Raw genomic sequence first — 25,655 nt, 5'->3', positions numbered from 1 at the left:
GGGGGGGGTCCAGGATCACCGGTGGATAGAGACAGCGCCTCGTGCACTTCACGTTCAACAACGGTGCATGAACACCAGCATCGTCATCACCAACGACATCACATACATCATCACAGACATCATCACAGACATCGCCGTCATCAACAGAGACATCACCATCAGCGACATCACCATCACGTCTCAGCAGGACCTTCAGCCGGGCCTGGCTCCAGTGCGAGGCTGAAGAGGTCGGTCCGAGTCCATCATGGCTCAACGTCACAAGTGAGTGGTCACCACCACCTTGGTCTATCCACTGCTGGATGGAGATCAGTGCGATAGTGACGATGGCTCAACAATGCGACTGTTGTCTAATCCGCGTGTTCCCCTCTCTCTCTGTCTCCCGGTGTTAATCACCAAAGTCTACAGACTCCACTCACTCAGTCTGTAGAACAGGGGGAGATCACACAAACTACACTTGCTCACTCTGTAGAACAGGGGGAGATCACACAAACTCCACTCACTCACTCTGTAGAACAGGGGGAGATCACACAAACTCCACTCACTTACTCTGTAGAACAGGGGGAGATCACACAAACTCCACTCACTCACTCTGTAGAACAGGGGGAGATCATACAAACTCCACTCACTCTGTAGAACAGGGGGAGATCACACAAACTCCACTTACTCACTCTGTAGAACAGGGGGAGATCACACAAACACCACTCACTCACTCTGTAGAAGAGGGGGAGATCACACAAACTCCACTCACTCTGTAGAACAGGGGGAGATCACACAAACTCCACTCACTCAGTCTGTAGAACAGGGGGAGATCACACAAACTCCACTCACTCTGTAGAACAGGGGGAGATCACACAAACTCAACTCACTCACTCTGTAGAACAGGGGGAGATCACACAAACTCCACTCACTCACTGTGTAGAACAGGAGGAGATCATACAAACTCCACTCACTCTGTAGAACAGGGGAGATCACACAAACCCACTCACTCACTCTGTAGAATAGGGGGAGATCACACAAACTCCACTCACTCACTCACTCTGTAGAACAGGGGGAGATCACACAAACTCCACTCACTCACTCTGTAGAACAGGGGGAGATCACACAAACTCCACTCACTCACTCTGAAGAACAGGGGGAGATCACACAAACTCCACTCACTCACTCTGTAGAACAGGGGGAGATCACACAAACTCCACTCACTCACTCTGTAGAACAGGGGGAGATTACACAAACTCCACTCACTCTGTAGAATAGGGGGAGATCACACAAACTCCACTCACTCACTCTGTAGAACGGGGGGAGATCATACAAACTCCACTCACTCACTCTGTAGAACAGGGGGAGATCACACAAACTCCACTCACTCTGTAGAACAGGGGAGATCACACAAACTCCACTCACTCACTCAGTAGAACAGGGGGAGATCACACAAACTCCACTCACTCTGTAGAACAGGGGGAAATCACACAAACTCCACTCACTCTGTAGAACAGGGGGAGATCACACAAACTCCACTCACTCACGCTGTAGAACAGGGGGAGATCACACAAACTCCACTCACTCAGTAGAACAGGGGGAGATCACACAAACTCCACTCACTCACTCTGTAGAACAGGGGGAGATCACACAAACTCCACTCACTCACTCTGTAGAAGAGGGGGAGATCACACAAACTCCACTCACTCTGTAGAACAGGGGGAGATCACACAAACTCCACTCACTCACTCTGTAGAACAGGGGGAGATCACACAAACTCCATTCACTCACTCTGTAGAAGAGGGGGAGATCACACAAACTCCACTCACTCTGTAGAACAGGGGGAGATCACACAAACTCCACTCACTCACTCTGTAGAACGGGGGGAGATCATACAAACTCCAATCACTCACTCTGTAGAACAGGGGGAGATCACACAAACTCCACTCACTCTGTAGAACAGGGGAGATCACACAAACTCCACTCACTCACTCTGTAGAACAGGGGGAGATCACACAAACTCCACTCACTCTGTAGAACAGGGGGAAATCACACAAACTCCACTCACTCTGTAGAACAGGGGGAGATCACACAAACTCCACTCACTCACGCTGTAGAACAGGGGGAGATCACACAAACTCCACTCACTCACTCTGTAGAACAGGGGGAGATCACACAAACTCCACTCACTCACTCTGTAGAACAGGGGGAGATCACACAAACTCCACTCACTCACTCACTCTGTAGAACAGGGGGAGATCACACAAACTCCACTCACTCTATCTCTAGAACAGGGGGAGATCACACAAAATCCTCTCACTCTGTAGAACAGGGGGAGATCATATAAACTCCACTCACTCTGTAGAACAGGAGGAGATCACACAAACTCCACTCACTGTGTAGAACAGGGGGAGATCACACAAACTCCACTCACTCACTCTGTAGAACAGGGGGAGATCATACAAACTCCACTCACTCTGTAGAACATGGGGAGATCATACAAACTCCACTCACTCACTCTGTAGAACAGGGGGAGATCACACAAACTCCACTCACTCACTCTGTAGAACAGGGGGAGATCACACAAACTCCACTCACTCTGTAGAACATGGGGAGATCATACAAACTCCACTCACTCACTCTGTAGAACAGGGGGAGATCACACAAACTCCACTCACTCACTCTGTAGAACAGTGGGCGATCACACAAACTCCACTCACTCTGTAGAACAAGAGGAGATCACACAAACTCCACTCACTCACTCTGTAGAACAGGGGAGATCACACAAACTCCACTCACTCACTCTGTAGAACAGGGGGAGATCACACAAACTACTCTCACTCACTCTGTAGAACAGGAGGAGATCATGTAAACTCCACTCACTCCGTCTATATAAAAGGGGGGGATCACACAAACTCCACTCACTCACTCTGTAGAACAGGGGGAGATCACACAAACTCCACTCACTCTGTAGAACAGGGGGAGATCATACAAACTCCACTCACTCTGTAGAACAGGGGGAGATCACACAAACTCCACTCACTCACTCTGTAGAACAGGGGGAGATCACACAAACTCCACTCACTCACTCTGTAAAAAATGGAGAGATCATACAAACTCCACTCACTCACTCTGCAGACAGGGGGAGATCACACAAACTCCACTCACTCACTCTGTAAAACAGGGGGAGATCATAAAAACTCCACTCACTCACTCTGTAGAACAGGGGGAGATCACACAAACTCCACTCACTCACGCTTCAGAACAAGGGGAGATCACAAACACTCCACTCACTCTGTAGAACAGGGGGAAATCACACAAACTCCACTTACTCACTCTGTAGAACAGGGGGAGATCACACAAACTCCACTCACTCACTCTGTAGAACAGGGGGAGATCACACAAACTCCACTCACTCTGTAGAAGATGGGGAGATCATACAAACTCCACTCACTCACTCTATAGAACAGGGGGAGATCACACAAACTCCACTCACTCACTCTGTAGAAGAGGGGGAGATCACACAAACTCCACTCACTCTGTAGAACAGGGGGAGATCACACAAACTCCACTCACTCACTCTGTAGAACGGGGGGAGATCATACAAACTCCACTCACTCACTCTGTAGAACAGGGGGAGATCACACAAACTCCACTCACTCTGTAGAACAGGGGAGATCACACAAACTCCACTCACTCACTCTGTAGAACAGGGGGAGATCACACAAACTCCACTCACTCTGTAGAACAGGGGGAAATCACACAAACTCCACTCACTCTGTAGAACAGGGGGAGATCACACAAACTCCACTCACTCACGCTGTAGAACAGGGGGAGATCACACAAACTCCACTCACTCTGTAGAACAGGGGGAGATCACACAAACTCCACTCACTCACTCTGTAGAACAGGGGGAGATCACACAAACTCCACTCACTCACTCTGTAGAACAGGGGGAGATCACACAAACTCCACTCACTCACTCACTCTGTAGAACAGGGGGAGATCACACAAACTCCACTCACTCTATCTCTAGAACAGGGGGAGATCACACAAAATCCTCTCACTCTGTAGAACAGGGGGAGATCATATAAACTCCACTCACTCTGTAGAACAGGAGGAGATCACACAAACTCCACTCACTGTGTAGAACAGGGGGAGATCACACAAACTCCACTCACTCACTCTGTAGAACAGGGGGAGATCATACAAACTCCACTCACTCTGTAGAACATGGGGAGATCATACAAACTCCACTCACTCACTCTGTAGAACAGGGGGAGATCACACAAACTCCACTCACTCACTCTGTAGAACAGGGGGAGATCACACAAACTCCACTCACTCTGTAGAACATGGGGAGATCATACAAACTCCACTCACTCACTCTGTAGAACAGGGGGAGATCACACAAACTCCACTCACTCACTCTGTAGAACAGTGGGCGATCACACAAACTCCACTCACTCTGTAGAACAAGAGGAGATCACACAAACTCCACTCACTCACTCTGTAGAACAGGGGAGATCACACAAACTCCACTCACTCACTCTGTAGAACAGGGGGAGATCACACAAACTACTCTCACTCACTCTGTAGAACAGGAGGAGATCATGTAAACTCCACTCACTCCGTCTATATAAAAGGGGGGGATCACACAAACTCCACTCACTCACTCTGTAGAACAGGGGGAGATCACACAAACTCCACTCACTCTGTAGAACAGGGGGAGATCATACAAACTCCACTCACTCTGTAGAACAGGGGGAGATCACACAAACTCCACTCACTCACTCTGTAGAACAGGGGGAGATCACACAAACTCCACTCACTCACTCTGTAAAAAATGGAGAGATCATACAAACTCCACTCACTCACTCTGCAGACAGGGGGAGATCACACAAACTCCACTCACTCACTCTGTAAAACAGGGGGAGATCATAAAAAACTCCACTCACTCACTCTGTAGAACAGGGGGAGATCACACAAACTCCACTCACTCACGCTTCAGAACAAGGGGAGATCACATACACTCCACTCACTCTGTAGAACAGGGGGAAATCACACAAACTCCACTTACTCACTCTGTAGAACAGGGGGAGATCACACAAACTCCACTCACTCACTCTGTAGAACAGGGGGAGATCACACAAACTCCACTCACTCTGTAGAAGATGGGGAGATCATACAAACTCCACTCACTCACTCTATAGAACAGGGGGAGATCACACAAACTCCACTCACTCACTCTGTAGAAGAGGGGGAGATCACACAAACTCCACTCACTCTGTAGAACAGGGGGAGATCACACAAACTCCACTCACTCAGTCTGTAGAACAGAGGGAGATCACACAAACTCCACTCACTCTGTAGAACAGGGGGAGATCACACAAACTCCACTCACTCTGTAGAACAGGGGGAGATCACACAAACACCACTCACTCTGTAGAACAGGGGGAGATCACACAAACTCCACTCACTCACTCTGTAGAACAGGGGGAGATCACACAAACTCCACTCACTCTGTAGAACATGGGGAGATCATACAAACTCCACTCACTCACTCTGTAGAACAGGGGGAGATCACACAAACTCCACTCACTCACTCTGTAGAACAGTGGGCGATCACACAAACTCCACTCACTCTGTAGAACAAGAGGAGATCACACAAACTCCACTCACTCACTCTGTAGAACAGGGGAGATCACACAAACTCCACTCACTCACTCTGTAGAACAGGGGGAGATCACACAAACTACTCTCACTCACTCTGTAGAACAGGAGGAGATCATGTAAACTCCACTCACTCCGTCTATATAAAAGGGGGGGATCACACAAACTCCACTCACTCACTCTGTAGAACAGGGGGAGATCACACAAACTCCACTCACTCTGTAGAACAGGGGGAGATCATACAAACTCCACTCACTCTGTAGAACAGGGGGAGATCACACAAACTCCACTCACTCACTCTGTAGAACAGGGGGAGATCACACAAACTCCACTCACTCACTCTGTAAAAAATGGAGAGATCATACAAACTCCACTCACTCACTCTGCAGACAGGGGGAGATCACACAAACTCCACTCACTCACTCTGTAAAACAGGGGGAGATCATAAAAACTCCACTCACTCACTCTGTAGAACAGGGGGAGATCACACAAACTCCACTCACTCACGCTTCAGAACAAGGGGAGATCACATACACTCCACTCACTCTGTAGAACAGGGGGAAATCACACAAACTCCACTTACTCACTCTGTAGAACAGGGGGAGATCACACAAACTCCACTCACTCACTCTGTAGAACAGGGGGAGATCACACAAACTCCACTCACTCTGTAGAAGATGGGGAGATCATACAAACTCCACTCACTCACTCTATAGAACAGGGGGAGATCACACAAACTCCACTCACTCACTCTGTAGAAGAGGGGGAGATCACACAAACTCCACTCACTCTGTAGAACAGGGGGAGATCACACAAACTCCACTCACTCAGTCTGTAGAACAGAGGGAGATCACACAAACTCCACTCACTCTGTAGAACAGGGGGAGATCACACAAACTCCACTCACTCTGTAGAACAGGGGGAGATCACACAAACACCACTCACTCTATAGAACAGGGGGAGATCACACAAACTCCACTCACTCACGCTGTAGAACAAGGGGAGATCACACACACTCCACTCACTCTGTAGAACAGGGGGGTTCACACAAAATCCACTCACTCACTCTGTAGAACAGGGGGAGATCACACAAACTCCACTCACTCACTCTGTCGAACTGGTTGAGATCACACAAACTCCACTCACTCACTCACTCTGTAGAACAGGGGGAGATCACACAAACTCCACTCACTCACTCTGTAGAACAAGAGGAGATCACACAAACTCCACTCACTCTGTAGAACAGTGGGAGATCACACAAATTCCACTCACTCTGTAGAACAGGGGGAGATCACACAAACTCCACTCACTCACTCTGTAGAACAGGGGGAGATCACACAAACTCCACTCACTCACTCTGTAGAACAAGAGGAGATCACACAAACTCCACTCACTCTGTAGAACAGGGGGAGATCACACAAACTCCACTCACTCTGTAGAACAGGGGGAGATCACACAAACTCCACTCACTCACTCTGTAGAACAGGGGAGATCACACAAACTCCACTCACTCTGTAGAACAGGGGGAGATGACATAAACTCCACTCACTCGCTCTGTAGAACAGGGGGAGATCACACAAACTCTACTCACTCTGTAGAACAGGGGGAGATCACAATAACGCCACTCACTCACTCTGTAGAACAGGGGTAGATCACACAAACCCCACTCACTCACTCACTCTGTAGATCACGGGGAGATCACATAAACTCCACTCACTTACTCTGTCGAACAAGAGGAGATCACACAAACTCCACTCACTTACTCTGTAGAACAGGGGGAGATCATACAAACTCCACTCATTCACTCTGTAGAACAGGGGAAGATCACACAAACTCCACTCACTCACTGTGTAGTACAGGGGGAGATCATACAAACTCCACTCACTCTGTAGAACAGGGGGAGATCACACAAACTCCACTCACTCCCTCAGTAGAACAGGGGGAGATCACACAAACTCCACTCACTCTGTAGAACAGGGGGAGATCACATAAACTCCACTCACTCTGTAGAACACGGGGAGATCACACAAACTCCACTCACTCACTCAGAAGAACAGGGGTAGATCACACAAACTCCACTCACTCTGTAGAACAGGGGGAGATCACACAAACTCCACTCACTCTGTAGAACAGGGGGAGATCACATAAACTCCACTCACTCACTCTGTAGAACAGTGGGAGATCACACAAACTCCACTCACTCTGTAGGACACGGGGAGATCCCACAAACTCCACTCACTCACTCTGTAGAACAGGGGGAGATCACACAAACTCCACTCACTCTGTAGAACAGGGGGAGATAACACAAACTCCACTCACTCTGTAGAACAGGAGGAGATCACACAAACTCTACTCACTCTGTAGAACAGGGGGAGATCACACATACTCCACTCACTCTGTAGAACAGGGGGAGATCACACAAACTCCACTCACTCACTCTGTAGAACAGGGGGAGATCACACAAACTCCACTCACTCTGTAGAACAGGGGGAGATCACATAAACTCCACTCACTCACTCTGTAGAACAGGGGGAGATCACACAAACTCAACTCACTCTGTAGAGAAGGGGGAGATCACATAAACTCCACTCACTCACTCTGTAGAACAGGGGGAGATCACACAAACTCCACTCACTCACTCTGTAGAACAGGGGGAGATCACACAAACTCCACTCACTCACTCTGTAGAACAGGGGGAGATCACACAAACTCCACTCACTCACTCTGTAGAACGGGGGGAGATCATACAAACTCCAATCACTCACTCTGTAGAACAGGGGGAGATCACACAAACTCCACTCACTCTGTAGAACAGGGGAGATCACACAAACTCCACTCACTCACTCTGTAGAACAGGGGGAGATCACACAAACTCCACTCACTCTGTAGAACAGGGGGAAATCACACAAACTCCACTCACTCTGTAGAACAGGGGGAGATCACACAAACTCCACTCACTCACGCTGTAGAACAGGGGGAGATCACACAAACTCCACTCACTCACTCTGTAGAACAGGGGGAGATCACACAAACTCCACTCACTCACTCTGTAGAACAGGGGGAGATCACACAAACTCCACTCACTCACTCACTCTGTAGAACAGGGGGAGATCACACAAACTCCACTCACTCTATCTCTAGAACAGGGGGAGATCACACAAAATCCTCTCACTCTGTAGAACAGGGGGAGATCATATAAACTCCACTCACTCTGTAGAACAGGAGGAGATCACACAAACTCCACTCACTGTGTAGAACAGGGGGAGATCACACAAACTCCACTCACTCACTCTGTAGAACAGGGGGAGATCATACAAACTCCACTCACTCTGTAGAACATGGGGAGATCATACAAACTCCACTCACTCACTCTGTAGAACAGGGGGAGATCACACAAACTCCACTCACTCACTCTGTAGAACAGGGGGAGATCACACAAACTCCACTCACTCTGTAGAACATGGGGAGATCATACAAACTCCACTCACTCACTCTGTAGAACAGGGGGAGATCACACAAACTCCACTCACTCACTCTGTAGAACAGTGGGCGATCACACAAACTCCACTCACTCTGTAGAACAAGAGGAGATCACACAAACTCCACTCACTCACTCTGTAGAACAGGGGAGATCACACAAACTCCACTCACTCACTCTGTAGAACAGGGGGAGATCACACAAACTACTCTCACTCACTCTGTAGAACAGGAGGAGATCATGTAAACTCCACTCACTCCGTCTATATAAAAGGGGGGGATCACACAAACTCCACTCACTCACTCTGTAGAACAGGGGGAGATCACACAAACTCCACTCACTCTGTAGAACAGGGGGAGATCATACAAACTCCACTCACTCTGTAGAACAGGGGGAGATCACACAAACTCCACTCACTCACTCTGTAGAACAGGGGGAGATCACACAAACTCCACTCACTCACTCTGTAAAAAATGGAGAGATCATACAAACTCCACTCACTCACTCTGCAGACAGGGGGAGATCACACAAACTCCACTCACTCACTCTGTAAAACAGGGGGAGATCATAAAAACTCCACTCACTCACTCTGTAGAACAGGGGGAGATCACACAAACTCCACTCACTCACGCTTCAGAACAAGGGGAGATCACAAACACTCCACTCACTCTGTAGAACAGGGGGAAATCACACAAACTCCACTTACTCACTCTGTAGAACAGGGGGAGATCACACAAACTCCACTCACTCACTCTGTAGAACAGGGGGAGATCACACAAACTCCACTCACTCTGTAGAAGATGGGGAGATCATACAAACTCCACTCACTCACTCTATAGAACAGGGGGAGATCACACAAACTCCACTCACTCACTCTGTAGAAGAGGGGGAGATCACACAAACTCCACTCACTCTGTAGAACAGGGGGAGATCACACAAACTCCACTCACTCACTCTGTAGAACGGGGGGAGATCATACAAACTCCACTCACTCACTCTGTAGAACAGGGGGAGATCACACAAACTCCACTCACTCTGTAGAACAGGGGAGATCACACAAACTCCACTCACTCACTCTGTAGAACAGGGGGAGATCACACAAACTCCACTCACTCTGTAGAACAGGGGGAAATCACACAAACTCCACTCACTCTGTAGAACAGGGGGAGATCACACAAACTCCACTCACTCACGCTGTAGAACAGGGGGAGATCACACAAACTCCACTCACTCTGTAGAACAGGGGGAGATCACACAAACTCCACTCACTCACTCTGTAGAACAGGGGGAGATCACACAAACTCCACTCACTCACTCTGTAGAACAGGGGGAGATCACACAAACTCCACTCACTCACTCACTCTGTAGAACAGGGGGAGATCACACAAACTCCACTCACTCTATCTCTAGAACAGGGGGAGATCACACAAAATCCTCTCACTCTGTAGAACAGGGGGAGATCATATAAACTCCACTCACTCTGTAGAACAGGAGGAGATCACACAAACTCCACTCACTGTGTAGAACAGGGGGAGATCACACAAACTCCACTCACTCACTCTGTAGAACAGGGGGAGATCATACAAACTCCACTCACTCTGTAGAACATGGGGAGATCATACAAACTCCACTCACTCACTCTGTAGAACAGGGGGAGATCACACAAACTCCACTCACTCACTCTGTAGAACAGGGGGAGATCACACAAACTCCACTCACTCTGTAGAACATGGGGAGATCATACAAACTCCACTCACTCACTCTGTAGAACAGGGGGAGATCACACAAACTCCACTCACTCACTCTGTAGAACAGTGGGCGATCACACAAACTCCACTCACTCTGTAGAACAAGAGGAGATCACACAAACTCCACTCACTCACTCTGTAGAACAGGGGAGATCACACAAACTCCACTCACTCACTCTGTAGAACAGGGGGAGATCACACAAACTACTCTCACTCACTCTGTAGAACAGGAGGAGATCATGTAAACTCCACTCACTCCGTCTATATAAAAGGGGGGGATCACACAAACTCCACTCACTCACTCTGTAGAACAGGGGGAGATCACACAAACTCCACTCACTCTGTAGAACAGGGGGAGATCATACAAACTCCACTCACTCTGTAGAACAGGGGGAGATCACACAAACTCCACTCACTCACTCTGTAGAACAGGGGGAGATCACACAAACTCCACTCACTCACTCTGTAAAAAATGGAGAGATCATACAAACTCCACTCACTCACTCTGCAGACAGGGGGAGATCACACAAACTCCACTCACTCACTCTGTAAAACAGGGGGAGATCATAAAAAACTCCACTCACTCACTCTGTAGAACAGGGGGAGATCACACAAACTCCACTCACTCACGCTTCAGAACAAGGGGAGATCACATACACTCCACTCACTCTGTAGAACAGGGGGAAATCACACAAACTCCACTTACTCACTCTGTAGAACAGGGGGAGATCACACAAACTCCACTCACTCACTCTGTAGAACAGGGGGAGATCACACAAACTCCACTCACTCTGTAGAAGATGGGGAGATCATACAAACTCCACTCACTCACTCTATAGAACAGGGGGAGATCACACAAACTCCACTCACTCACTCTGTAGAAGAGGGGGAGATCACACAAACTCCACTCACTCTGTAGAACAGGGGGAGATCACACAAACTCCACTCACTCAGTCTGTAGAACAGAGGGAGATCACACAAACTCCACTCACTCTGTAGAACAGGGGGAGATCACACAAACTCCACTCACTCTGTAGAACAGGGGGAGATCACACAAACACCACTCACTCTGTAGAACAGGGGGAGATCACACAAACTCCACTCACTCACTCTGTAGAACAGGGGGAGATCACACAAACTCCACTCACTCTGTAGAACATGGGGAGATCATACAAACTCCACTCACTCACTCTGTAGAACAGGGGGAGATCACACAAACTCCACTCACTCACTCTGTAGAACAGTGGGCGATCACACAAACTCCACTCACTCTGTAGAACAAGAGGAGATCACACAAACTCCACTCACTCACTCTGTAGAACAGGGGAGATCACACAAACTCCACTCACTCACTCTGTAGAACAGGGGGAGATCACACAAACTACTCTCACTCACTCTGTAGAACAGGAGGAGATCATGTAAACTCCACTCACTCCGTCTATATAAAAGGGGGGGATCACACAAACTCCACTCACTCACTCTGTAGAACAGGGGGAGATCACACAAACTCCACTCACTCTGTAGAACAGGGGGAGATCATACAAACTCCACTCACTCTGTAGAACAGGGGGAGATCACACAAACTCCACTCACTCACTCTGTAGAACAGGGGGAGATCACACAAACTCCACTCACTCACTCTGTAAAAAATGGAGAGATCATACAAACTCCACTCACTCACTCTGCAGACAGGGGGAGATCACACAAACTCCACTCACTCACTCTGTAAAACAGGGGGAGATCATAAAAACTCCACTCACTCACTCTGTAGAACAGGGGGAGATCACACAAACTCCACTCACTCACGCTTCAGAACAAGGGGAGATCACATACACTCCACTCACTCTGTAGAACAGGGGGAAATCACACAAACTCCACTTACTCACTCTGTAGAACAGGGGGAGATCACACAAACTCCACTCACTCACTCTGTAGAACAGGGGGAGATCACACAAACTCCACTCACTCTGTAGAAGATGGGGAGATCATACAAACTCCACTCACTCACTCTATAGAACAGGGGGAGATCACACAAACTCCACTCACTCACTCTGTAGAAGAGGGGGAGATCACACAAACTCCACTCACTCTGTAGAACAGGGGGAGATCACACAAACTCCACTCACTCAGTCTGTAGAACAGAGGGAGATCACACAAACTCCACTCACTCTGTAGAACAGGGGGAGATCACACAAACTCCACTCACTCTGTAGAACAGGGGGAGATCACACAAACACCACTCACTCTATAGAACAGGGGGAGATCACACAAACTCCACTCACTCACGCTGTAGAACAAGGGGAGATCACACACACTCCACTCACTCTGTAGAACAGGGGGGTTCACACAAAATCCACTCACTCACTCTGTAGAACAGGGGGAGATCACACAAACTCCACTCACTCACTCTGTCGAACTGGTTGAGATCACACAAACTCCACTCACTCACTCACTCTGTAGAACAGGGGGAGATCACACAAACTCCACTCACTCACTCTGTAGAACAAGAGGAGATCACACAAACTCCACTCACTCTGTAGAACAGTGGGAGATCACACAAATTCCACTCACTCTGTAGAACAGGGGGAGATCACACAAACTCCACTCACTCACTCTGTAGAACAGGGGGAGATCACACAAACTCCACTCACTCACTCTGTAGAACAAGAGGAGATCACACAAACTCCACTCACTCTGTAGAACAGGGGGAGATCACACAAACTCCACTCACTCTGTAGAACAGGGGGAGATCACACAAACTCCACTCACTCACTCTGTAGAACAGGGGAGATCACACAAACTCCACTCACTCTGTAGAACAGGGGGAGATGACATAAACTCCACTCACTCGCTCTGTAGAACAGGGGGAGATCACACAAACTCTACTCACTCTGTAGAACAGGGGGAGATCACAATAACGCCACTCACTCACTCTGTAGAACAGGGGTAGATCACACAAACCCCACTCACTCACTCACTCTGTAGATCACGGGGAGATCACATAAACTCCACTCACTTACTCTGTCGAACAAGAGGAGATCACACAAACTCCACTCACTTACTCTGTAGAACAGGGGGAGATCATACAAACTCCACTCATTCACTCTGTAGAACAGGGGAAGATCACACAAACTCCACTCACTCACTGTGTAGTACAGGGGGAGATCATACAAACTCCACTCACTCTGTAGAACAGGGGGAGATCACACAAACTCCACTCACTCCCTCAGTAGAACAGGGGGAGATCACACAAACTCCACTCACTCTGTAGAACAGGGGGAGATCACATAAACTCCACTCACTCTGTAGAACACGGGGAGATCACACAAACTCCACTCACTCACTCAGAAGAACAGGGGTAGATCACACAAACTCCACTCACTCTGTAGAACAGGGGGAGATCACACAAACTCCACTCACTCTGTAGAACAGGGGGAGATCACATAAACTCCACTCACTCACTCTGTAGAACAGTGGGAGATCACACAAACTCCACTCACTCTGTAGGACACGGGGAGATCCCACAAACTCCACTCACTCACTCTGTAGAACAGGGGGAGATCACACAAACTCCACTCACTCTGTAGAACAGGGGGAGATAACACAAACTCCACTCACTCTGTAGAACAGGAGGAGATCACACAAACTCTACTCACTCTGTAGAACAGGGGGAGATCACACATACTCCACTCACTCTGTAGAACAGGGGGAGATCACACAAACTCCACTCACTCACTCTGTAGAACAGGGGGAGATCACACAAACTCCACTCACTCTGTAGAACAGGGGGAGATCACATAAACTCCACTCACTCACTCTGTAGAACAGGGGGAGATCACACAAACTCAACTCACTCTGTAGAGAAGGGGGAGATCACATAAACTCCACTCACTCACTCTGTAGAACAGGGGGAGATCACACAAACTCCACTCACTCACTCTGTAGAACAGGGGGAGATCACACAAACTCCACTCACTCACTCTGTAGAACAGGGGGAGATCACACAAACTCCACTCACACTCTGTAGAACAGGGGGAGATCACACAAACTCCACTCACTCTGTAGAACAGGGGGAGATCACATAAACTCCACTCACTCACTCTGTAGAACAGGGGGAGATCACACAAACTCCACTCACTCGCTCACTCTGTAGAACAGGGGGAGCTCACACAAACTCCACTCACTTATTCTGTAGAACAAGAGGAGATCACACAAACTCCACTCACTTACTCTGTAGAACAGGGGGAGATCACACAAACTCCACTCACTCACTCTGTAGAACAGGGGGAGATCACACAAACTACTCTCACTCACTCTGTAGAACAGGAGGAGATCATGTAAACTCCACTCACTCCGTCTATATAAAAGGGGGGGATCACACAAACTCCACTCACTCACTCTGTAGAACAGGGGGAGATCACACAAACTCCACTCACTCTGTAGAACAGGGGGAGATCATACAAACTCCACTCACTCTGTAGAACAGGGGGAGATCACACAAACTCCACTCACTCACTCTGTAGAACAGGGGGAGATCACACAAACTCCACTCACTCACTCTGTAAAAAATGGAGAGATCATACAAACTCCACTCACTCACTCTGCAGACAGGGGGAGATCACACAAACTCCACTCACTCACTCTGTAAAACAGGGGGAGATCATAAAAAACTCCACTCACTCACTCTGTAGAACAGGGGGAGATCACACAAACTCCACTCACTCACGCTTCAGAACAAGGGGAGATCACATACACTCCACTCACTCTGTAGAACAGGGGGAAATCACACAAACTCCACTTACTCACTCTGTAGAACAGGGGGAGATCACACAAACTCCACTCACTCACTCTGTAGAACAGGGGGAGATCACACAAACTCCACTCACTCTGTAGAAGATGGGGAGATCATACAAACTCCACTCACTCACTCTATAGAACAGGGGGAGATCACACAAACTCCACTCACTCACTCTGTAGAAGAGGGGGAGATCACACAAACTCCACTCACTCTGTAGAACAGGGGGAGATCACACAAACTCCACTCACTCAGTCTGTAGAACAGAGGGAGATCACACAAACTCCACTCACTCTGTAGAACAGGGGGAGATCACACAAACTCCACTCACTCTGTAGAACAGGGGGAGATCACACAAACACCACTCACTCTGTAGAACAGGGGGAGATCACACAAACTCCACTCACTCACTCTGTAGAACAGGGGGAGATCACACAAACTCCACTCACTCTGTAGAACATGGGGAGATCATACAAACTCCACTCACTCACTCTGTAGAACAGGGGGAGATCACACAAACTCCACTCACTCACTCTGTAGAACAGTGGGCGATCACACAAACTCCACTCACTCTGTAGAACAAGAGGAGATCACACAAACTCCACTCACTCACTCTGTAGAACAGGGGAGATCACACAAACTCCACTCACTCACTCTGTAGAACAGGGGGAGATCACACAAACTACTCTCACTCACTCTGTAGAACAGGAGGAGATCATGTAAACTCCACTCACTCCGTCTATATAAAAGGGGGGGATCACACAAACTCCACTCACTCACTCTGTAGAACAGGGGGAGATCACACAAACTCCACTCACTCTGTAGAACAGGGGGAGATCATACAAACTCCACTCACTCTGTAGAACAGGGGGAGATCACACAAACTCCACTCACTCACTCTGTAGAACAGGGGGAGATCACACAAACTCCACTCACTCACTCTGTAAAAAATGGAGAGATCATACAAACTCCACTCACTCACTCTGCAGACAGGGGGAGATCACACAAACTCCACTCACTCACTCTGTAAAACAGGGGGAGATCATAAAAACTCCACTCACTCACTCTGTAGAACAGGGGGAGATCACACAAACTCCACTCACTCACGCTTCAGAACAAGGGGAGATCACATACACTCCACTCACTCTGTAGAACAGGGGGAGATCACAATAACGCCACTCACTCACTCTGTAGAACAGGGGTAGATCACACAAACCCCACTCACTCACTCACTCTGTAGATCACGGGGAGATCACATAAACTCCACTCACTTACTCTGTCGAACAAGAGGAGATCACACAAACTCCACTCACTTACTCTGTAGAACAGGGGGAGATCATACAAACTCCACTCATTCACTCTGTAGAACAGGGGAAGATCACACAAACTCCACTCACTCACTGTGTAGTACAGGGGGAGATCATACAAACTCCACTCACTCTGTAGAACAGGGGGAGATCACACAAACTCCACTCACTCCCTCAGTAGAACAGGGGGAGATCACACAAACTCCACTCACTCTGTAGAACAGGGGGAGATCACATAAACTCCACTCACTCTGTAGAACACGGGGAGATCACACAAACTCCACTCACTCACTCAGAAGAACAGGGGTAGATCACACAAACTCCACTCACTCTGTAGAACAGGGGGAGATCACACAAACTCCACTCACTCTGTAGAACAGGGGGAGATCACATAAACTCCACTCACTCACTCTGTAGAACAGTGGGAGATCACACAAACTCCACTCACTCTGTAGGACACGGGGAGATCCCACAAACTCCACTCACTCACTCTGTAGAACAGGGGGAGATCACACAAACTCCACTCACTCTGTAGAACAGGGGGAGATAACACAAACTCCACTCACTCTGTAGAACAGGAGGAGATCACACAAACTCTACTCACTCTGTAGAACAGGGGGAGATCACACATACTCCACTCACTCTGTAGAACAGGGGGAGATCACACAAACTCCACTCACTCACTCTGTAGAACAGGGGGAGATCACACAAACTCCACTCACTCTGTAGAACAGGGGGAGATCACATAAACTCCACTCACTCACTCTGTAGAACAGGGGGAGATCACACAAACTCAACTCACTCTGTAGAGAAGGGGGAGATCACATAAACTCCACTCACTCACTCTGTAGAACAGGGGGAGATCACACAAACTCCACTCACTCACTCTGTAGAACAGGGGGAGATCACACAAACTCCACTCACTCACTCTGTAGAACAGGGGGAGATCACACAAACTCCACTCACACTCTGTAGAACAGGGGGAGATCACACAAACTCCACTCACTCTGTAGAACAGGGGGAGATCACATAAACTCCACTCACTCACTCTGTAGAACAGGGGGAGATCACACAAACTCCACTCACTCGCTCACTCTGTAGAACAGGGGGAGCTCACACAAACTCCACTCACTTATTCTGTAGAACAAGAGGAGATCACACAAACTCCACTCACTTACTCTGTAGAACAGGGGGAGATCACACAAACTCCACTCACTCACTCTGTAGAACAGGGGGAGATCACACAAACTACTCTCACTCACTCTGTAGAACAGGAGGAGATCATGTAAACTCCACTCACTCCGTCTATATAAAAGGGGGGGATCACACAAACTCCACTCACTCACTCTGTAGAACAGGGGGAGATCACACAAACTCCACTCACTCTGTAGAACAGGGGGAGATCATACAAACTCCACTCACTCTGTAGAACAGGGGGAGATCACACAAACTCCACTCACTCACTCTGTAGAACAGGGGGAGATCACACAAACTCCACTCACTCACTCTGTAAAAAATGGAGAGATCATACAAACTCCACTCACTCACTCTGCAGACAGGGGGAGATCACACAAACTCCACTCACTCACTCTGTAAAACAGGGGGAGATCATAAAAAACTCCACTCACTCACTCTGTAGAACAGGGGGAGATCACACAAACTCCACTCACTCACGCTTCAGAACAAGGGGAGATCACATACACTCCACTCACTCTGTAGAACAGGGGGAAATCACACAAACTCCACTTACTCACTCTGTAGAACAGGGGGAGATCACACAAACTCCACTCACTCACTCTGTAGAACAGGGGGAGATCACACAAACTCCACTCACTCTGTAGAAGATGGGGAGATCATACAAACTCCACTCACTCACTCTATAGAACAGGGGGAGATCACACAAACTCCACTCACTCACTCTGTAGAAGAGGGGGAGATCACACAAACTCCACTCACTCTGTAGAACAGGGGGAGATCACACAAACTCCACTCACTCAGTCTGTAGAACAGAGGGAGATCACACAAACTCCACTCACTCTGTAGAACAGGGGGAGATCACACAAACTCCACTCACTCTGTAGAACAGGGGGAGATCACACAAACACCACTCACTCTGTAGAACAGGGGGAGATCACACAAACTCCACTCACTCACTCTGTAGAACAGGGGGAGATCACACAAACTCCACTCACTCTGTAGAACATGGGGAGATCATACAAACTCCACTCACTCACTCTGTAGAACAGGGGGAGATCACACAAACTCCACTCACTCACTCTGTAGAACAGTGGGCGATCACACAAACTCCACTCACTCTGTAGAACAAGAGGAGATCACACAAACTCCACTCACTCACTCTGTAGAACAGGGGAGATCACACAAACTCCACTCACTCACTCTGTAGAACAGGGGGAGATCACACAAACTACTCTCACTCACTCTGTAGAACAGGAGGAGATCATGTAAACTCCACTCACTCCGTCTATATAAAAGGGGGGGATCACACAAACTCCACTCACTCACTCTGTAGAACAGGGGGAGATCACACAAACTCCACTCACTCTGTAGAACAGGGGGAGATCATACAAACTCCACTCACTCTGTAGAACAGGGGGAGATCACACAAACTCCACTCACTCACTCTGTAGAACAGGGGGAGATCACACAAACTCCACTCACTCACTCTGTAAAAAATGGAGAGATCATACAAACTCCACTCACTCACTCTGCAGACAGGGGGAGATCACACAAACTCCACTCACTCACTCTGTAAAACAGGGGGAGATCATAAAAACTCCACTCACTCACTCTGTAGAACAGGGGGAGATCACACAAACTCCACTCACTCACGCTTCAGAACAAGGGGAGATCACATACACTCCACTCACTCTGTAGAACAGGGGGAAATCACACAAACTCCACTTACTCACTCTGTAGAACAGGGGGAGATCACACAAACTCCACTCACTCACTCTGTAGAACAGGGGGAGATCACACAAACTCCACTCACTCTGTAGAAGATGGGGAGATCATACAAACTCCACTCACTCACTCTATAGAACAGGGGGAGATCACACAAACTCCACTCACTCACTCTGTAGAAGAGGGGGAGATCACACAAACTCCACTCACTCTGTAGAACAGGGGGAGATCACACAAACTCCACTCACTCAGTCTGTAGAACAGAGGGAGATCACACAAACTCCACTCACTCTGTAGAACAGGGGGAGATCACACAAACTCCACTCACTCTGTAGAACAGGGGGAGATCACACAAACACCACTCACTCTATAGAACAGGGGGAGATCACACAAACTCCACTCACTCACGCTGTAGAACAAGGGGAGATCACACACACTCCACTCACTCTGTAGAACAGGGGGGTTCACACAAAATCCACTCACTCACTCTGTAGAACAGGGGGAGATCACACAAACTCCACTCACTCACTCTGTCGAACTGGTTGAGATCACACAAACTCCACTCACTCACTCACTCTGTAGAACAGGGGGAGATCACACAAACTCCACTCACTCACTCTGTAGAACAAGAGGAGATCACACAAACTCCACTCACTCTGTAGAACAGTGGGAGATCACACAAATTCCACTCACTCTGTAGAACAGGGGGAGATCACACAAACTCCACTCACTCACTCTGTAGAACAGGGGGAGATCACACAAACTCCACTCACTCACTCTGTAGAACAAGAGGAGATCACACAAACTCCACTCACTCTGTAGAACAGGGGGAGATCACACAAACTCCACTCACTCTGTAGAACAGGGGGAGATCACACAAACTCCACTCACTCACTCTGTAGAACAGGGGAGATCACACAAACTCCACTCACTCTGTAGAACAGGGGGAGATGACATAAACTCCACTCACTCGCTCTGTAGAACAGGGGGAGATCACACAAACTCTACTCACTCTGTAGAACAGGGGGAGATCACAATAACGCCACTCACTCACTCTGTAGAACAGGGGTAGATCACACAAACCCCACTCACTCACTCACTCTGTAGATCACGGGGAGATCACATAAACTCCACTCACTAAACTCTGTCGAACAAGAGGAGATCACACAAACTCCACTCACTTACTCTGTAGAACAGGGGGAGATCATACAAACTCCACTCATTCACTCTGTAGAACAGGGGAAGATCACACAAACTCCACTCACTCACTGTGTAGTACAGGGGGAGATCATACAAACTCCACTCACTCTGTAGAACAGGGGGAGATCACACAAACTCCACTCACTCCCTCAGTAGAACAGGGGGAGATCACACAAACTCCACTCACTCTGTAGAACAGGGGGAGATCACATAAACTCCACTCACTCTGTAGAACACGGGGAGATCACACAAACTCCACTCACTCACTCAGAAGAACAGGGGTAGATCACACAAACTCCACTCACTCTGTAGAACAGGGGGAGATCACACAAACTCCACTCACTCTGTAGAACAGGGGGAGATCACATAAACTCCACTCACTCACTCTGTAGAACAGTGGGAGATCACACAAACTCCACTCACTCTGTAGGACACGGGGAGATCCCACAAACTCCACTCACTCACTCTGTAGAACAGGGGGAGATCACACAAACTCCACTCACTCTGTAGAACAGGGGGAGATAACACAAACTCCACTCACTCTGTAGAACAGGAGGAGATCACACAAACTCTACTCACTCTGTAGAACAGGGGGAGATCACACATACTCCACTCACTCTGTAGAACAGGGGGAGATCACACAAACTCCACTCACTCACTCTGTAGAACAGGGGGAGATCACACAAACTCCACTCACTCTGTAGAACAGGGGGAGATCACATAAACTCCACTCACTCACTCTGTAGAACAGGGGGAGATCACACAAACTCAACTCACTCTGTAGAGAAGGGGGAGATCACATAAACTCCACTCACTCACTCTGTAGAACAGGGGGAGATCACACAAACTCCACTCACTCACTCTGTAGAACAGGGGGAGATCACACAAACTCCACTCACTCACTCTGTAGAACAGGGGGAGATCACACAAACTCCACTCACACTCTGTAGAACAGGGGGAGATCACACAAACTCCACTCACTCTGTAGAACAGGGGGAGATCACATAAACTCCACTCACTCACTCTGTAGAACAGGGGGAGATCACACAAACTCCACTCACTCGCTCACTCTGTAGAACAGGGGGAGCTCACACAAACTCCACTCACTTATTCTGTAGAACAAGAGGAGATCACACAAACTCCACTCACTTACTCTGTAGAACAGGGGGAGATCACACAAACTCCACTCATTCACTCTGTAGAACAGGGGAAGATCACACAAACTCCACTCACTCACTGTGTAGTACAGGGGGAGATCATACAAACTCCACTCACTCTGTAGAACAGGGGGAGATCACACAAACTCCACTCACTCTGTAGAACAGGGGGAGATCACACAAACTGCACTCACTCACTCTGTAGAACAGGGGGAGATCACACAAACTCCACTCACTCTGTAGAACAGAGGGAGATCACACAAACTCCACTCACTCACTCTGTAGAACAGGGGGAGATCACACAAACTCCACTCACTCTGTAGAACAGGGGGAGATCACATTCACTCCACTCACTCACTCTGTAGAACAGGGGGAGATCACACAAACTCCACTCACTCACTCTGTAGAACAGGGGAGATCACACAAACTCCACTCACTTACTCTGTAGAACAAGAGGAGATCACACATACTCCACTCACTTACTCTGTAGAACAGGTTGAGATCACATAAACTCCACTCATTCACTCTGTAGAACAGGGGAAGATCACACAAACTCCACTCACTCACTGTGTAGTACAGGGGGAGATCATACAAACTCCACTCACTCTGTAGAACAGGGGGAGATCAAACAAACTCCACTCACTCCCCCTGTAGAACAGGGAGAGATCACACAAACTCCACTCACTCACTCTGTAGAACAGGGGGAGATCCAACAAACTCCGCTCACTCTGTAGAACAGGGGGAGATCACACAAATTCCACTCACTTACTCTGTAGAACAGGGCGAGATCACACAAACTCCACTCACTCACTCTGTAGAACTGGGGAAGATCAAACAAACTCCACTCACTCTGTAGAACAGGGCGAGATCACACAAACTCCACTCAGTCACTAGAACAGTGGGATATCACACAAACTCCACTCACTCACTCTGTAGAACAGGGGAGATCACACAAACTCCACTCACTCTGTAGAACAGGGGGAGATCACACAAACTCCACTCACTCACTCTGTAGAACATGGGGAGATCACACAAACTCCACTCACTCACTCTGTAGAACAGGGGGAGATCACACAAACTCCATTTTTCTCACTCTGTAGAACAGGGGGAGATCACACAATCTCCACTCACTCTGTAGAACAGGGGGAGATCACATAAACTCCACTCACTCACTCTGTAGAACAGGGGGAGATCACACAAACTCCACTCACTCACTCACTCTGTAGAACAGGGGGAGATCACACAAACTCCACTCACTCACTCTGTAGAACAGGGGGAGATCACACACACTCCACTCACTCAGTAGAACAGAGGGAGATCACACAAAATCCACTCACTCACTCTGTAGAACAGGGGGAGATCACACAAACTCCACTCACTCTGTAGAACAGGGGGAGATCACATAAACTCCACTCACTCACTCTGTAGAACAGGGGGAGATCACACAAACACCACTCACTCACTCTGTAGAACAAGATGAGATCACACATACTCCACTCACTTACTCTGTAGAACAGGGGAAGATCACACAAACTCCACTCACTCACTGTATTGTACAGGGGGAGATCATACAAACTCCACTCACTCTGTAGAACAGGGGGAGATCAAACAAACTCCACTCACTCCCTCTGTAGAACAGGGGGAGATCAGACAAACTCCACTCACTCACTCCGTAGAACAGGGGGAGATCACACAAAGTCCACTCACTCACTCTGTAGAACAGGGGGAGATCACACAAACTCCACTCACTCACTAGAACAGGGGGATATCACACAAACCCCACTCAATCACTCTGTAGAACAGGGGAGATCACCCAAACTCCACTCACTCTGTAGAACAGGGGGAGATCACACAAACTCCACTCACTCACTCTGTAGAACAGGGGGAGATCACACAAACTCCACTCACTCACTCTGTAGAACAGGGGGAGATCACACAAACTCCATTTTTCTCACTCTGTAGAACAGGGGGAGATCACACAAACTCCACTCACTCTGTAGAACAGGGGGAGATCACACAAACTCCACTCACTCTGTAGAACAGGGGGAGATCACATAAACTCCACTCACTCACTAGAACAGGGGGATATCACACAAACCCCACTCAATCACTCTGTAGAACAGGGGAGATCACCCAAACTCCACTCACTCTGTAGAACAGGGGGAGATCACACAAACTCCACTCACTCACTCTGTAGAACAGGGGGAGATCACACAAACTCCACTCACTCACTCTGTAGAACAGGGGGAGATCACACAAACTCCATTTTTCTCACTCTGTAGAACAGGGGGAGATCACACAAACTCCACTCACTCTGTAGAACAGGGGGAGATCACACAAACTCCACTCACTCTGTAGAACAGGGGGAGATCACATAAACTCCACTCACTCACTCTGTAGAACAGGGGGAGATCACACAAACTCCACTCACTCACTCTGTAGAACAAGAGGAGATCACACATACTCCACTCACTTACTCTGTAGAACAGGGGGAGATCACATAAACTCCACTCATTCACTCTGTAGAACAGGGGAAGATCACACAAACTCCACTCACTCACTGTATAGTACAGGGGGAGATCATACAAACTCCACTCACTCACTAGAACAGGGGGATATCACACAAACTCCACTCACTCACTCTGTAGAACAGGGGAGATCACACAAACTCCACTCAATCTGTAGAACAGGGGGAGATCACACAAACTCCACTCACTCACTCTGTAGAACAGGGGGATATCACACAAACTCCACTCACTCACTCTGTAGAACAGGGGAGATCACACAAACTCCACTCACTCTGTAGAACAGGGGGAGATCACACAAACTCCAATCACTCACTCTGTAGAACAGGGGGATATCACACAAACTCCACTCACTCACTCTGTAGAACAGGGGAGATCACACAAACTCCACTCACTCTGTAGAACAGGGGGAGATCACACAAACTCCACTCACTCACTATGTAGAACAGGTGGAGATCACACAAACTCCACTCACTCACTCTGTAGAACAGGGGGAGATCACACAAACTCCACTTACTCACTCTGTAGAACAGGGGGAGATCACACAAACTCCACTCACTCTGTAGAACAGGGGGAGATCACACAAACTCCACTCACTTACTCTGTAGAACAAGAGGAGATCACACATACTCCACTCACTTACTCTGTAGAACAGGGGGAGATCACATAAACTCCACTCATTCACTCTGTAGAACAGGGGAAGATCACACAAACTCCACTCACTCTGTAGAACAGGGGGAGATCCAACAAACTCCGCTCACTCTGTAGAACAGGGGGAGATCACACAAACTCCACTCACTCACTCTGTAGAACAGGGGGAGTTCACACAAACTCCACTCACTCACTCTGTAGAACTGGGGGAGATCACACAAAC

The 25,655-nt window shown here is 48.5% G+C and overlaps 1 protein-coding gene across 1 annotated transcript in view; it reads left to right on the top strand.

The window, feature by feature from the left end:
* The first annotated feature begins 3 nt into the window (after positions 1-3).
* The window catches only part of LOC116937797 (organic solute transporter subunit alpha-like), a 136,436-nt gene continuing 110,784 nt past the window's right edge, over positions 4-25,655 (top strand). The window contains exon 1 of the mRNA XM_076058366.1: positions 4-261. Within this exon, the coding sequence (XP_075914481.1) occupies positions 245-261 (17 nt within the window). The 5' untranslated portion in view covers positions 4-244. The remainder of the gene's footprint in view (positions 262-25,655) is intronic.

This window comes from Petromyzon marinus (genome assembly GCF_048934315.1).
Source record: "Petromyzon marinus isolate PM22_M1 ecotype Great Lakes invasive population chromosome 70 unlocalized genomic scaffold, UKy_Petmar_22M1.pri1.0 chr70_unloc.4, whole genome shotgun sequence".
Taxonomy (NCBI): Eukaryota; Metazoa; Chordata; class Hyperoartia; order Petromyzontiformes; family Petromyzontidae; genus Petromyzon; species Petromyzon marinus.
Note: the sequence above shows the minus strand (reverse complement) of the source record. Positions and strands in the feature narration are given on the sequence as shown.